This window comes from Lepidochelys olivacea, assembly GCF_965140295.1.
Source record: "Lepidochelys olivacea isolate rLepOli2 genome assembly, chromosome: 1".
NCBI classification, from domain to species: domain Eukaryota; kingdom Metazoa; phylum Chordata; order Testudines; family Cheloniidae; genus Lepidochelys; species Lepidochelys olivacea.
This window is the reverse complement of record NC_140411.1, coordinates 328,848,260-328,864,220: the sequence shown is the minus strand read 5'-3', so window position 1 is coordinate 328,864,220 and position 15,961 is coordinate 328,848,260. Positions and strand designations below refer to the sequence as shown.

Sequence of the window (15,961 nt, the reverse complement as noted above, 5' to 3'; positions counted from 1 at the left end):
GAGAGGCTTAAAATTAGACCAGTAAGTTTTGTTCTGGTTCTCAAGGGCAAACACATTCCTCTTCTCTGCCTGCTCCATTCCTGTAAGTCAGCAGAGATGGATATTTGCTACAATCCGGGTATCCCAAGAGTAAAGCAGGCAGTGCTGTGGAACAATGTGACATGCATAGGTGGCCCTTGAATCAAAACAAAACCAGCACTCAGTTTGCTGGTGGACTGCCCTAGGGCTCCCAGGCATTACGGTAATACAAAGATTAAATAAATACAGCAACAGATGACAATTTCCTTCAATATCCAGGGGAAACCTCATTGAATGTATGTATCATTGTGGGATAGGGTTTGTACGTAATTCCATGGAGGACAGGGACAACAGCCCTCCAGGGACAGTGGGTGATTATTAGGCAAATTTACTCAGGTTGTAACACTTTCAGAGAGCTACCACCACCTGGAGAAAGACTCACATATACTGGTTCAAACTGGATTCTCCAGGAACCAGCAGGCACAGAAAGGATTTTTGGATGAACAGCCTGAGTTTAAACTAACTTAGGGCCATCTTTCTGGTTCAGCAAGTGGACAGGATCTCTGGTCCATGGTTGCGGGGATCCTTAGGGAAGGACTTTGGCCTACTGAGGCCCCATAAGAGTGAGTTTTCTTGTTCTGTGCAAAAGGAATAATGAACTAGTAACCAGAAGAAAACACCTGTGTGGGGTTTGAAGAACTGTTCACCAGCCAGAGCCCTTGTTGGAGTCAGGGGATGACCTCCAGTAAGCTTATTAGCATGTGTGTAGGGTTGTTGGTTTTGTTTTGTTTTTAGTGTTTTCTCTGTAATGCTTTCACCTTAAGAATAAATGTGCTTACTTAGAAAGAGCTGTGTGGTAGGTTAACGGTGGGCAATTACATTCTTTACTGTTTCTGAACATAACAGCAAAGCAAAGCAGACCGACTTAGGGAACCTGAATTTGTTGGGGAGGTCACAGTATAGGCAAGGAGCTGTGCAGTCTAGAAGTACCCTGGTCACGAGGAAGAGAGTTACAGGTCTCCACCCAAGATAGGTGATGGCTTAAGAGCCGCAAGTGTAGAGAGGATGCCCTTGCTGAACCATGGAGGGGGAATACAGGTCCAGTTACCCTGAACTGTGACAAATACCACTACTAAGAAGACGACAGATTTCATGAATGATCTGGGAACCACTGAGCTATGATCTTTGTTTGCTGAATTGGTTTAAAAAACAAAAACAAAAAAAACAACCATCCTCACATTTTAAAACAGTTTCAGGCCAATCTGGTTTAAGACAGTTTGGTTCGCTAGTGTGGATATGGCAAAACTGTCAATCTGTCCTCTTCCCAATTGAGATTTGACCTTCAGGCTGCGATAAACTTCTCAAGGAACCAGCTCCACAATGAGCCAGACTCCAACTAGGGAGCCAAATTGCATCTTTGAACACACATCAACACCCTGGTGGTGGCTGTTTTCTCAGCTACAGCTCAGCATCTGGACATGTTGTTTTTTTAATTTTATTTAGGATTGGAAACCTTTTACCCAGTGATGAGCTGCCAAAATCTTAACAACCGGTTCCCTATAAAAAGTTCTGATTTAAGGGATGTGCCCCAGTATGTATTTTTTGTACCAACAGGGTTACCATACGTCCGTATTTTCCCGGACGGCGATTTAAGAACCAAAAAGCCTGACCTGTCTGGGAAAATACGGATGTATGTTAACCCTGCCTAAAGTTTTTTTTAAAAAGATGGGCCTGAACTAGAAATGAGCTCCATTTCACATGTGTGGGTCCCCGCCACGCCCTGGGGGTGTGCTAGGGTGACCAGAAGTCCCGATTTTATAGGGACAGTCCCGATTTTGGGGTCTTTTTCTTACATAGGCTCCTATAACCCCCCACCCCGTCCTGATTTTTCACACTTGCTGTCTGGTCACCCTAGGGTGTGCACATGTGTGGGTCCCAGCTGCTCCACGCCCCCCTCATTGAAGCAGGTGTGCAGGGTTACTGCCCTGGGAACTGCAGGGCACCAGTGGACGTGGTGCCAGCTGCAGATGGGCATGCGGCAGGGCTAGCTGGAAGCAAGGGGTGCGGAGCTGCTGGAGACAGGGGGTGTGGGGGCAGCTGGAGACGGGGGCTAGCTGCGGGCAGGGGATGGCTGGAGGCAGGGGTGGCTGGTGGCAGGGTGGTGGGTACTCACGGGGAGAGCAGTAGGACGCAGCCCAGGCCCAGCAGAGCAGTGGGGGACCCACCAGGCAGCAGCGGGAGCCCCAGGGCCAGGGGTCGGGGGAGCAGCAGCAGCAACAGAGATCATGCCCAGGGCCAAGTGGCAGCCCACATGGCTCCCGCAGCGCAGCGCCCCCGGTGGCCAGAGGAGGAATTACATCACTTCCTGGTCGGAGCCCATCAAAGCCTCAGCGCCCCCTTCAGGGAAGCGGGTTAACAACTGGTTCTAAAACTGCTTCAAAATTTAACAACCGGTTCAAGCAAACTAGTGCGAACAGGCTCCAGCTCACCACTGCTTTTACCTTCAAAACTCTCAGCCTGATTTGTTTGGTCTAGTCTACTATACATGCATTTTGCAAGTTTACATATATTTTACATACACAAGAGTATTCTACAATGTGTATTTCCTCCTTCCTTTCACCCTTCCATTTCTACACTTTTCTCTTTCCCCACTTTCTTCCAGTCACTGTAATTTTTTTTTTTATTTAAAATGTGTATGACCAGCAGGCTCAAGCTGCCTTATCTTTGCTGTTGGCTGGAGAGGTCAGTTTCCTAGAGGGTCTATTTTGTGACTACTCAGTTTTGTCTTTTCATCTAGACTGTTCCCTGCCCTTTGTAGCTTGTCTTCTGTGCTTTGTACAATACCAAGCATGTACCTGTCAATGCTCAAACAAACAAAAAATGTAGGCTTTAATCTTTGTACGTTTAACGAATAAGGATCAAAACAGTGGAACGTGTTTAAAAGTTAGTGTAAATTTCAGAGTCCACAATATAATTGTGGAGCACTTGAGAAGGGTTATTTACAAGTTTCCTTTAAGGTAGTCATGAAAGCATGGCATATTTTTTTCAGCTTCTACTAACAGTCAAGTAGCTGTTTTATTCGTACAGTATTTTAATTAAAAATGCAATCCCAGATAAAAGAAACTCCTGCTTGTAGACAATTGAGTTGAATACTGAAATGCCTGTGTTCCTACTCCATCTTTCTGACCTGCTGGGATTAGAATTATGCATTGAATAACTGTTTGCTTAATTACATCCACAGTACAGTTTATTACATATTAATTTCTCTTTAGAACAATGCTAATGTCAGAAATGTTATTTACCAACAAAAACATTTTCCCTAGCGTATAAGCTTAAAGTATCCTGAAAGTAACTGAGTAAAATCTCTCTTTTTTGAGCTAATCAGGAATAAGTGTATTGTTGTCATTTGGTAAAAATAGGAGGTTTACGAATAACCCTATGATTCTATTTCCCTTGACTAGACACACTGCAAAAGTAACATATTTGTTTAAAAAGTAAAGGTCTGAATCTCACTCTGATCACTACCACATTATCTATAAACTATCACCACAGCTTTGACAGAACATACTGCATCTGACTGCCTCTCAAAAGAAGAGAGTCTTACCATTGTGGAGACTAGGGGGAAAAGATGGTCCAAAAATTCAGAACCGGGCAAGAACCTATTGCTGAATGGCAGAGGGGCTTTTCAAAGAAGACATTTTAGTAATCTCCTAGCCTCTGTTTACCAGAAGCTGGGAATGGATCACTTGATGATTACCTGTTCTGTCAATTCCCTCTGAAGCACCTGGCATTGTCCGCTGTCAGAAGACAGGATACTGAGCTAGACAGACCTTTGGTCTGACCCAGTATGGCTGTTATTATGTTAATCTTCCCTGAAGAGTAATTGAAAACTAAAGAGCAGATTAAGACTTAACTCTCAGTTCTGCCTAATGGGTGGTGGCACAGAGCTGCACTACTCCAGAGGCAGCAGTAGAAAGGAATTGTGACAGTCATGATTCACATACCTCTCAGCCACAACTTGTCCAGGGTTCCTGTTTTGCTCAGGTATATGCTGTGTCAGCCCATTACCAGAGGCAGCACATTTCTCCTTCAGATCCAGCCATCTCTGCTGGTCATGCACAGGGTTGTGGATCAGCCTACTCCCCACCCTTTTGCACGTAGGAGTAGTGGTTTATTCCCCGCCCCCCCATGCCCAGGCTCAACATCCAGGCATATTCTGCACCAAGGAAGGAGGTACAATCTAGGCCTCAGTAAAGTAATTCCATTCAACTGTTTGTTAGGGATCAGCAATCACATCACTAAATAACTGCTACCATAACTACTACTATTTAGAATTATTGCATCTATTTGATACCTTTCAAGTGCCCAGGTTCTCCATCATCCTGCTGTATTCTCTCCCACTGTGAGCTAAAAAAAGAAAGAGAGGTGTTTAAAGAAATAATACCTGTTATATCCAAATGAAAAGGAGACGTTACTTACCTTGCAGAGTAACTGGAGTTCAAGATGGTTTTGTCCCTATGGGTCCTCCACATCAGAATCCATGGATTCGTGAGCCAAGATTTTGTGAGCAGGTCCAGACCTGTGCCCTATGCATCCTTGTGCTCAGGTACAAGGTATACAGGGTGGGACAGGCTTGCCACCACTACGGTTCCTTCTCAAACATAGTCTATACAGAATGGGAAAGGAAGAGTCTATACAGGAAGAATGGGCTCCACCTAACCCAAAATGGAACCAGATTGCTGACATGTAAAATTAAGAAGGTTGTAGAAGAGTTTTTAAAGTAAGGGCTGAGGGAAAGCCGACAGGTGCAAAGGAGCACATAGTTCGGATGGAGACATCCCTTAGGGAAGTATCTATTAACGGCAATTCTCTATATCCTAAGTAAACAAGATAGGAATGAAGTTGATAGAGTACAGGTAGGAACTGAAGAGAAAGTCATATGAAAAAAGAGTTCCATTCAATTACATCACATAATGGCAGACAGCTAAAAAGTGAAAATTTTTATAAGTGTTTGTATATAAATGCTAGAAGTCTATATACTAAAGATGAGTGAATTCGAGTGCCTGGTATTAAATGGTACACCCACACCTTGAATACTGAGTGCAGTACTGGTTGCCAACCTCAAAAAGGTACAGAGAAGGGCAACAAAAATGATTAGGGGGATGGAACAGCTTCCACATGAGTAGAGAGTAAAAAGACTAGGACTTCTCAGCTTGGAAAAGAGATGCCTAAGAGGGGATATGATAGAGGCCTATAAAATCATGAATGGTGTGGAGAAAGTGAATAAGGAAGTATATTTACCCCTTCACATAACACAAGAACTATGGGTCACACAATGAAATTAACAGGCAGCAGGTTTGTTTTAAACAAAAGGAAATACTACTTCACAAGCTACACAGTCAACCCATGGAACTCGTTGCCAGGGGATGTTGCGAAGGCCAAAAGTATAACCGGGTTCAAAAAAGAATTAGATAAGTTCCTGGATGATAGATCCATTAGTTGCTATTAGCCAAGATGGTCACAAATGCAATCTATGCTCTGGGTTTCCTAAGCCTCTAACCACTGGAAGCTGGGACAAAAAATGGATGGATCACTCAATAATTGCCCTGTTCTGTTCATTCCCTCTGAAGCATCTGGCATTGGCCACTGTTGGAAGACAGGATACTGCGCTAGATGAACCCACATCTCGAAGAACTCCTGTTACTGTACAAGGTAAGTAACCTCTCCTCCTTCGAGTTATTGCTGTTATGGGTGCTCCATGTTGGCAGTTTCCCAAGGAGCACCCCAACTGAGGGGGAAGGGTGCTGAGGAGGTGGATTCAGTATGAGCCAAAGAAGAGGCTCATCAAAGGCCACTTCTAGAGCTGATGCACAGACAAGAGCAGTGTTGAGAAAACGTACTGAAGACCAGGTGACAGCTTTGCAAATGTCCAAGATGAGTATGTTCTTCAGTAAGGCCGTAGAGGGAGACTGAGCCCTGGTGGAATGGGCCATCTCCCTAGGTAGAGAACGCACCTTCGAGGCTTTGTTACTGGTGAGGATGTATCCTGAAACCCATTTTCAGTCTTTGCCCTTTCATTTTTTCTGCCATGGAAACAGGAAAAAACAGACTAGGAAAAGCCAAGAAGCTTAATCCTGCCAAGGTACATTTTTGTGTATCCAGCACATGGAGACTCCCTTGTTCTTGCAAAGATCAAGGCTTGGGGTAATACACTGGTAGATGAATGTCCTGATTAACATGGAATTCTGATGAAACTTGAGGCAGAAGACAGCAATGGGGACATAACGTCACCTTATTGCCACAGAACAGAGTGTAAGGTGGGTCAGCCTTAAGTACTCCGAGTTCCCCTACTTTTCTGACTGAGGTGATGGCTATGAGGAATGAGGTCTTAAAAGGACAAATGAAGGACACAACTCCCTGTAGGTTCAAATGGGGGGGGGGGGTTTCTCACAGCGTTGAGGACTAAGCTGAAGTCCATGTGTAGCAGGTTCTTCATAAATAGATAAAAGTTAAACAGAGCCTTAATGAATCCTGCAATGGTTGAGTGAGCAAAGACCTCATTAGGAAGTGAAAAGTTGTAATAGCAGCAGGGTGAACCTGAACTGAGCTCCGGTGATAAGCCTGTGGTTTTTAATTTAGCAGGTAATTGAGAACGTGCATGAGGAGAGACTCAAGAGGAGGTATAGATAGATGGATACACCAGGCTTGAAAACATCTTCATTTCTGTAGGTAGGCTTTCTACTATTGAGCCATATCATTTCATAGAATCATAGAATATCAGGGTTGGAAGGGACCCCAGAAGGTCATCTAGTCCAACCCCCTGCTCAAAGCAGGACCAATTCCCAGTTAAATCATCCCAGCCAGGGCTTTGTCAAGCCTGACCTTAAAAACCTCTAAGGAAGGAGATTCTACCACCTCCCTAGGTAACGCATTCCAGTGTTTCACCACCCTCTTAGTGAAAAAGTTTTTCCTAATATCCAATCTAAACCTCCCCCACTGCAACTTGAGACCATTACTCCTCGTTCTGTCATCTGCTACCATTGAGAACAGTCTAGAGCCATCCTCTTTGGAACCCCCTTTCAGGTAGTTGAAAGCAGCTATCAAATCCCCCCTCATTCTTCTCTTCTGCAGGCTAAACAATCCCAGCTCCCTCAGCCTCTCCTCATAACTCATGTGTTCCAGTCCCCTAATCATTTTTGTTGCCCTTCTGAAGACCAGTCCTGTTGTACGCTAGAGAGCCACCTAGGAGCCAGGCACGGAGGTGGGTCACATAGTGCCTGACTGCTGGGTGAGGAGATCTGCTGCCAGAGGAAGGTGAAGTAGTGGTCACAGGGACAGGCAAATCAGATACCTGCCTTGGCCATGATGGCACTATGATGATGTCCACCACTTTCTCTTGTGTGGACTTATTTAGGACCTTGAGAAACAACGGTGCTGAGGGATAAACAGAGTGACATGTGAGGCCAAGAGCGTAAGGAGGGCATCTCCCAACAAGTTGTGACTGTGCCTTCCCCTTGAAAAGAAGTGTCAGTACTCTGCATGGATGGTGTTACAAAGATTTCTCTCTGGGGAACCCCAGGTGTCTGAAATATTGTGTCACTCAGATCCCACTTCCTGCTCAGGAAGTCTGCTACAGTGTTCTTCAGTCCCAGTAGATAAATCACTTCGGGCAGGTCTTCACTACCTGCTGGATTGGCGGGTAGTGATCTATCTATCGGGGATCCATTTATCACATCTCATCTAGACACGATATATCGATCCCCAAATGCGCTCCCCGTCGACTCTTGAACTCCAGCTCGTGAGAGGCAGAAGCAGAGTCGATGGGGGAGCGGCAGCGGTCGACTCGCCGCTGTCCTCATGGACAGGTAAGTTGACCTAAGATACGCCAACTTCAGGTACGCTATTCACGTAGCTGAAGTTGGAGTATCTTATGTCGACCCCCCCCCTTAGTGTAGACCAGTGCTAAGATCTCTATGTGGTGAGATATGTACCCCAATTCCATAGTTTTATTAATTCTGTGCATAAGGACTGGGATATTGCTCTTCCCTGGTGATTTATAAAATACATTGCAGCCCTGCTGCCCAGCATTACTCTGAGTGGCCCTGATGTTGGGTAGGAAGTGATGGCAAGTCTAATGGACTGCACTGAATTCTAAAATGTTGATCTGGAGAAAGGTCTCCATTAAGCTGTGAAATCCTGGAAATGGGTGCCCCAGCCTACTAGGGAGGCATCTAGAGAGATGATCTTTGTGGGGGAGGACATGAAAATGGAACTCCCAAAGCAGACATTTTGAGGCTCCTTCCACCTATTGAGGAAGCTGATGACCCTCTGAGGTATGACACCCACTTGAACAATTTGTGCACAGCCAAACCTGAAGAAAATAGGAGTGTAGTCTTGCAAGGGATGTTATGGATATACAGGCTGCTATGTGGCCAGGAGCTGAAGGCAAATCCTCACTGTGGCTTGCAGGTCTGACGTATTGTGGAAATGAGGCTGGACCTTATAGCGAGTCTCTCCATGGGCAAACATGCTTTGGCTGTAATGGTGTCTAGAATGGCAGAGGCCCAAGGAGTGGGAAAGAGATAGGGTCCTGTTGGTTACTGATTGCACCTCGAGAAAGGAGTGCGTCGTTCAAATAGGGAGAGAGGACTGTTATTCCCATCTGAAAAGATGAGTTGCTACCGCCAAGGGCACTTTTAAAGACCCTTGGGGCAGCTGAAAAACCCAAGGGTAGGATGCAGTATTGGTAGTAGTCTTTGCCAAGAATGAACCATAGGAAACGTGAGATAAGGGTCACAGCTATATGAAAGTGTTTATCTTGAAGAGAGAGAGAGAGAGGGAGGGAGGGAGGGAGACACACACACACAGACCAACCCCCGCAGATCCAAAGAGAGAATTATCACTTCCAGGGTTACTAATCTGAATCAAAGAGAGGATGAAGCTGTTCAAAGTCCTGAGATCTAAAATCAGTCTCCATCCTCCTCTTGTCTTGGGAACCCAAGTAGTACAGTACCTGGAGTAGAACCCTCCTCTGATAAAATCCAATGGAACTGATTCAACCACCACAAAGACTGCAAGAGATTGTACTTCCTGTCTTAAAAGACCCTCATGACAATGCTCCCTGAAAAGGATTAGCTTCCAGTTTTTAAAGGATACCTTTTTGCCTCCAACTACTTCTTTTACTTTGCTGTTTAGCCATGGTGGCAATTTTTGGTCCTCTTACTGTGTTTTTTAATTTGGGGTATACATTTACTTTGAGCCTCTATTATGATGTTTTTAAAAAGTTTCCATGCAGCCTGCAGGCATTTCACTCTTGTGACTGTACCTATTAATTTCCATTTAACTACCTTACTCATTTGTGTGTCGTTCTCCCTGGCTTTCTGAGCCTGTGTTGCCTGCATTCTGAGCAGCATATGTGAGTTTGTATTTTGTAAACACCATTCAAACGAACAGGATACAATAAATACATTGATGCAACATTAGTCATCTATAATTCATTTAGTACAAAAATCTGGGTTATTGTGGTGAAAATAGTGTATCAAGCCTTGGTTCAGGAACCAGTCGCCCCTTCATACCATTGATTCCTATGGTAAAAGTGGTTTTGATTTACAACGTTTTGACTTACGACACAATTCATTCCTCAGAACTACGTTGCAAGTCCGAGGACTCCCTGTAATAGGCATTAGAGAAACTTGGTGGAGTGATGATAATCTATGGGACACGGTAATACCAGGGTACAACATACATAGGAATGACACATTAGGTGGTGCGGTAGTGACACTGTATATGAAAGAAAGCACAGAGTCAAATAGAGAAACTCTTAAATGAATCAAACTGTACCTTAGAATATCTATGGATAGAAATTCCATGCTTGAATGATAAGAGTATAGCAGTAGGAAAATACTATCCATCACCTGACCAGGATGGTGATAGTGATTGTGAAATGCTTCAGGAGATTAGAGTGGCTTTAAAAGTAGAAAACTCAATCATAATGGGGGATATCTGCAGTCCCTCAGTATGGGATTCTGAGATGAAGTTTTTAGACACCATTAATGACTGCTTCTTGGAGCAGCTATTTCTAGAACCCCCAAGGGGAGAGAACTCTTTAGCAGTTTTTGAAGATCAGTGTTTCTTGCTATATTTGAGCACCTATGCTGCTTCTTTCTAGAAGCTGCTAACAACAGATCTGAGAAGTTCTCCCAGCTTGAGAGTACACAAGTGCTCTACCCAATGGGGATAGATCCAAAGATTCTGATGCTTTTTAAAATGAGCCCCTCAGATACTCCTCACAGGTCACTTTATAGTTTTAGGAAAGTCTTCGGATGTCAGATCCAACAGATTAACAAGGGGGAGAGGAGGGGGGCTTTATTTGGGTCCTTTAACCACCAAAGCCTTTTCTATGAGCAAGGTTATGGTTTTTCACTCAGATTGAATCACACAGACACATAATTTTTGAACAAATACCCTTCATTCAAACACAGATTATGCTTGTCTCTAAAATACATCTTGAATATCTTTTTTTTTTTCCTGTGCCATTATGGAGACAGTCTCTAGCCCCTCTCACAAATAAAAGTTAATCAAGAATTTAATTCACCACCACCCAGCCACCTATAAATTCTTCATGCTATTTAAAAATAATCCCATGAAGAGAAGAAGGTTTTTGTTCCATGAAAGCAGGAGGTGAAGGAAAGAAAGGAACTGCAGGTCAATGATGGTGCAGTGGATTTATAAACCTTGCCCCAATAAGATGATTTTGAGGAGCCTGTGTGTTTGCCTCTCATATTTATAGTACCTTAAAGAATCCTGAGGTTTGCATAGTAAGACATGAATGATACAGTGTGGAACTTCAGAGGCAATTTTGAAAAGAGCATTTTCAGTTATCCTTATATATTCTGGTGATGGATTTCCATGTTTCAGAAGTCATGAATTATTGAAAAGCACCCTATATTTTTTCCTCTATTTCCTACCAAATAGAATTATGAGATTTATTGGATTATAAGCATGTTTAAAAGGGGTTTTCATTTTTGTAAATTAAAATGTAAGTCAATAATAAAACCCCAAAAGCCCAACACTGAAAAAACCCACCAATTAAGTATACCAAAAATTAAAGACTATAGAACAAGACAGGACACTTGAATCATACCTAACACATCCATTAATAGCAGAAACACCTTACCCATGTCTGACCTTTGTTATAACAGGGAGGAGCTGCTGACAGAACATTATCCATAAGGGGCTCTCTCCTTTAGACGGCCCTTCCAGACAGTCTGAATTGTTGTTGACTTTCCAGGCATGATGCAACGTCCACCTGTTTGCCTGCGCATTGGTGAAAGACTAAGCAAATCTCCATTGGTGGAGGACTGCTTCAGTGTCCAGTTAATAAACAGTTTTATATGCTTTTTGCCTTAAAATCTGCTTCACACATTAACTTAATAGCTTCGTAACATCTCATAAAACACACTGAACACTTGTTTGTATTTTCCTATCTGAGACACACAAGTATAGTTGTAGTATTTTATGGCTACAAAGAAACCGTTAAAAGAAAAAGGGAGAGTCAGTCTGACAGGAAGAAATACTACTCACCACATATATGACATTTTAAGTAAGGCTTTTTTGAGAGGTGGATGGCTAAAAATATAAAGGGACAATTACCTGGATATTTCCCGGAGATAAACAGTCTGCATTGCTTTCTTCAAATGAGATTCAATATTTTTCCAGAGTCGACGTGTGTCACGTTCGTTTGCTGCATAGAGTAAAAATTAGCTTTCTTAGTGTAAACTCTGAAAAAGTGTTTAACCTATAGAAGAGTGAAATTCAATTGAATAGCTGAATAGAGTCAGACACACCAAATAATCAATGGGACATCCTGACATTCTGAAATATTTGCATTACCATGATACAGAATTATCTTCTACTGATGTGAACAGCACGCTGCAAGGCAACAAAGTTGTACTGTGGTTACTTTGTGATACTCCATGACTATTTAACAGAATAGCTGCTTTCACTCTCCACTCCTAGGCCTGAGAGGTAAGGTAGTTTCTCCCTTGTCTTAGCTGTTGAGGTATGAGGAGAAGTTGTACAGGAGGGAGCAGCTGTTAGTGGAGGGAAAAGGCTTGGCAGCAGTTTCCTTCTGATCTCCATAAAACACTGACTAAAAGCTTGTTAATCTGCTTCTGCTACACTCCAAATGTTGCCTTGTGTGCATTAGAACATAGGAACGGCTACAGTGGGTCAGACCAAAGGTCCATCTAGCCCAGTACCCTGTCTTCCGACAGTGGCCAATGCCAGGTGCCCCAGAGGGAACAAACAGAGCAGGTAATGACCCAGTGATCCTCCGTCACCCATTCCCAGCTTCTGGCAAACAGAGGCGAGGGACACCATCCCTGCCCATCCTGGCTAATAGCCATTAATGGACCTATCCTACATGAATTTAATCTAGTTCTTTTTTGAAGCCTGTTATTGTGTTGACCTTCACAACATACTCTGGCAAAGAGTTCCACAGGTTGACTGTGTGTTGTGTGAAGAAATACTTCCTTTTGTTTGTTTGAAACCTGCTGTTTATTCATTTCATTTGGTGACCCCTAGTTCTTGTGTTAGGAGAAGGAGTAAATAGCACTTCCTTATTTACTTTCTCCCCACCAGTCATGATTTTATAGCCATCAATCATATCCCCCCTTAGTCATCTCTTTTCCAAGCTGAAAGTACTAGTCTTCTTAATCTGTCCTCATACGGAAGCCGTATTAGACAGTAAAAGCAACACTGCTGTGATTGTCAGAGTGAATGGAAAGTGAATCAAAGCGGGGCACTCCAGAAGAGGCACAGGTGGAGCCGCACCATTTTAAATGTGGACTGCTACTCAGGCCTGGTCTACGTCTTAAACTTAGGCTGACCTAGCTACGTCGCTCACTGGTGTAAAAGATTTATACCCCAAGAGACATAGTTAAGCTAAGCCCCGACATAAACACTGCTAGGCTGATTAAAGAATTCTTCTGTCAACCTAGCTACCACTTCTCGAGGAGGTGGATTTACTACAAAGATGGGAAAAACCTCTTCCACTGCTGTAGCAAGTGTCTACATTACAGCGGTGTTGTTGCAGCACTTGTAGAAACAGCCTAATAGAAAAGCAAAGCACTTACCTTCTCCTCTGACCACTGGTTCACAATATTTAGTAAAATTTAGTGCAGCCTGCAGAAAAAAGACAGAAAAATTGACAATGTATTAGACATGGTCAGTCTATACTGTACAGCATATAACACACGTCTGGGTGATGTAAAGTGAATAAAAATATGTTTCAACTACTAATTATGGCATTTTGCTTCCAAGGTTTTCACTCTGACTTAGGTCGTAATGTTTCACAGTGTAATATTCAGGAATACAAACAACAAGATGACATTCACAACAAAAGCAAAGACAAACCTCCACAAAATATTTCACTATAATATACTGATATATAAAAAAAATTCAATACAGCAATTGTATCTTTTTAAACCAGTAGTGCAGAAAGTAACTTACTGAAGACAAGTTCATTTCCTTCACCCTTTTTTGGTTAAAACTCATTGTTTCATCAGTGCTGCAAATATGTTCAATAATAGATTATATATATTTACATGCAAATGCAGAGAAGAAATTATAAAAAAAAAATCACAATTTTCAGAAACCCTTCTTCCACTTTCAAATAAGCAAAAATAGTTTAAGATAAGATTTGTTCTACTCTATCTAGGCATCTAATGTATACTTTTTCCAATTTGTATAAGCCAATGAAGTTGGATATTTACTAATTGTGATGGGGTGGACTCCCCACACTACCCTCACAAGAGCTGAATTATGCCAGGTAGGCCCAATCAGCTATTTAGGCTAAAAGCAGGGGCAATTTAGGCTGGAGGCAGCTAATTAACGACAGGCTCACCTGTGGAGGAACAGGCAGGGCCTGCATAAAGCCTAGTAACTGACTGCAGAAAGGGGAGCTGCTGCTGGGAAAGGCTGCAGTCACTCCCCAAGAGGGGGCAAGAGCAAGCCAGGCAGATAAGATATGCAGGAAGAAGCCCAGAAAACCAGCAGCAAGAGGTAGGTCTGTGGCGGATTGTTAAAGGGTCCTGGGGCTGGAACCCAGTGTAGAATGTGGGCCTGGCTTCCCCTACCAGCCACCGCAGGAGTGGCTACGGCATTGGAGACACCAGTCAGACAGCAGGTCTGGAAAGACTGTGAATACCCTAGAAGGGGAGGACTTTAGTGGCCTGGCCAGAGGACCAAGCCACACAGAGGAAGCTACAGACCCAGGAGTGAGCAGGGCAGCAGAGTGAGACAAGATGGGTGAAAACCATGCTGGAGGGAGAGCGCAAGCTGGCACAGCTAAATCCCCAGGATGGCCAGCAGGAGATGCCATTTGTGGTGAGTGGACCCTGTGACCCTTATACTTGGAATTTTGTAATACAGCAACCTTTCCAACTAATGACTTTGCCCCCATATCTTTAGAAAGCTCTATGCAGCATTTATAGTAATACCTAGACATCAACATATTGATTTCAATGCAGCTTCAAAACCATATTTACAGTGATACATAAAATCATAAAACACATATGCAGCAGTAAAAAGCAGTGTGCATTAATCTAAATTCTATTATATGTAGAGTAGTTCAGAAAGTTATGAAATATTTATACTAGTCTATATTAACATATGCCATGCAAAAGACCTTCCACATACAAAAGCCTGTAGGACTGGGTCCTGAAACCCTTACAGACAGTATCTTTATTCATGTGAGTAGACCAGTTGATGACTCTGGGACAACTCCAATTAGCAAAATTACTCAAGAACAGTGGTACCCAAACTTTTCCTATCAAGCACCCTGCTTACCAGTAATGGAATCTGTCTGCGCCCCGCCCCCGTTACTGCACAGCCAGGGCTTCCTCAGTTCAGGAGGTTGGGCTGAAGGTGGAGCAGGGGGAGGAACTGGGGCTAGAGGCAGAACTGGCCTGGGAGCGGAGAGGGAATGAGGGCTGAGCTGCGGCAGGGGGTCAAGTGGGGCCGGGTGGTTCTCCCTCCCCACCACCCATGGGGGCTGGCCTGGGCCTTGCTGCACCGACCAGAATGTTTCTCTGTGCCCTTCTCAGGGGGGGGCGGTGCTCCCCACAGTTTGGGGACCATTGCTCAAGAACATACATGCCTGCAGGGCTGAGCCCCTCAAACCTGAATGACTCAACTACTGTAGCAAATCCTTTCAAGCATACTGTATCTATAGGTAAAAAGTGTAAAAGTAGATGACGTTTAGCTCTGGTGCTGCTGTTGCTGAGGATCCTGGCACAGCAGGAAGTCTGCACCATTGGCATGGGGCTGTTCGAGTGCCGCAAAAGAAGAATGTTTCCTGGCCTCCCCATTTCCTCTCTCCTCCCTATCAACTATCCTTTTTTTCCCCCCTATGAATAAAAGGAGGTTGAGTCAGGCCATACACTCCTTCTCTCAAGCCCTCAAGAGTGTCGTCCCCCCCCCGGAATTTAAGCTTACAGAGAGCCATACAGGCTCAGGATCTAATTTAAAATTGACAAAAATCTAGGTGGATTTTTAAGGGAAAAAAAGACACTACAAAAAGAAGCCTGTATCCTGCAGTTTATTGTACTGACAGGTAGAGAATTAGGAATAAACTCCAGTAACAGCACAAGAACACAGGTCTAGCCTGTCTCCAAGAAGAAACAACAACACACGGTACAGACTGCTGGACATACGAAGTTCTAGGGAAACTAGCTGGGTAGTATGTGTGGCAGCTCTACTCCTATTTTCACAGGACTCTTCTTTCTTCTTAGCCAGCCTTATTTGTGCACTATTGGGCACTTTTACTTCTAAGTTATGGTAATTTTTGCAGAATAATTAAATGACTGTACCACAAGTGTTTGCATTGCTTAAGATTTATTTTCAGTTTGCTGCTCCTTTTAATAGGATTAAAGAGAACGTA

At 43.6% G+C, this 15,961-nt stretch overlaps 1 protein-coding gene across 5 annotated transcripts in view; it reads right to left on the bottom strand.

The window, feature by feature from the left end:
- The window catches only part of ORC5 (origin recognition complex subunit 5), a 121,227-nt gene that overhangs the window by 78,941 nt on the left and 26,325 nt on the right, over window positions 1-15,961 (bottom strand). For 4 of the 5 annotated variants that reach the window (XR_014714288.1, XM_084649628.1, XM_084649630.1 and 1 more), the window contains exons 8-10: window positions 13,155-13,203; window positions 11,671-11,761; window positions 4,373-4,425 (exon numbers count right to left, since the gene is read on the bottom strand). Coding sequence is in view for 4 of the 5 variants with exons in the window: in XM_084649628.1 (XP_084505754.1) it covers window positions 4,373-4,425; window positions 11,671-11,761; window positions 13,155-13,203 (193 nt within the window). In the remaining variant the exon portion in view is untranslated. Of the gene's footprint in view, window positions 1-4,372; window positions 4,426-11,194; window positions 11,335-11,670; window positions 11,762-13,154; window positions 13,204-15,961 lie in introns of all 5 variants that reach the window. The other variant, XM_084649629.1, reaches the window with a different exon arrangement.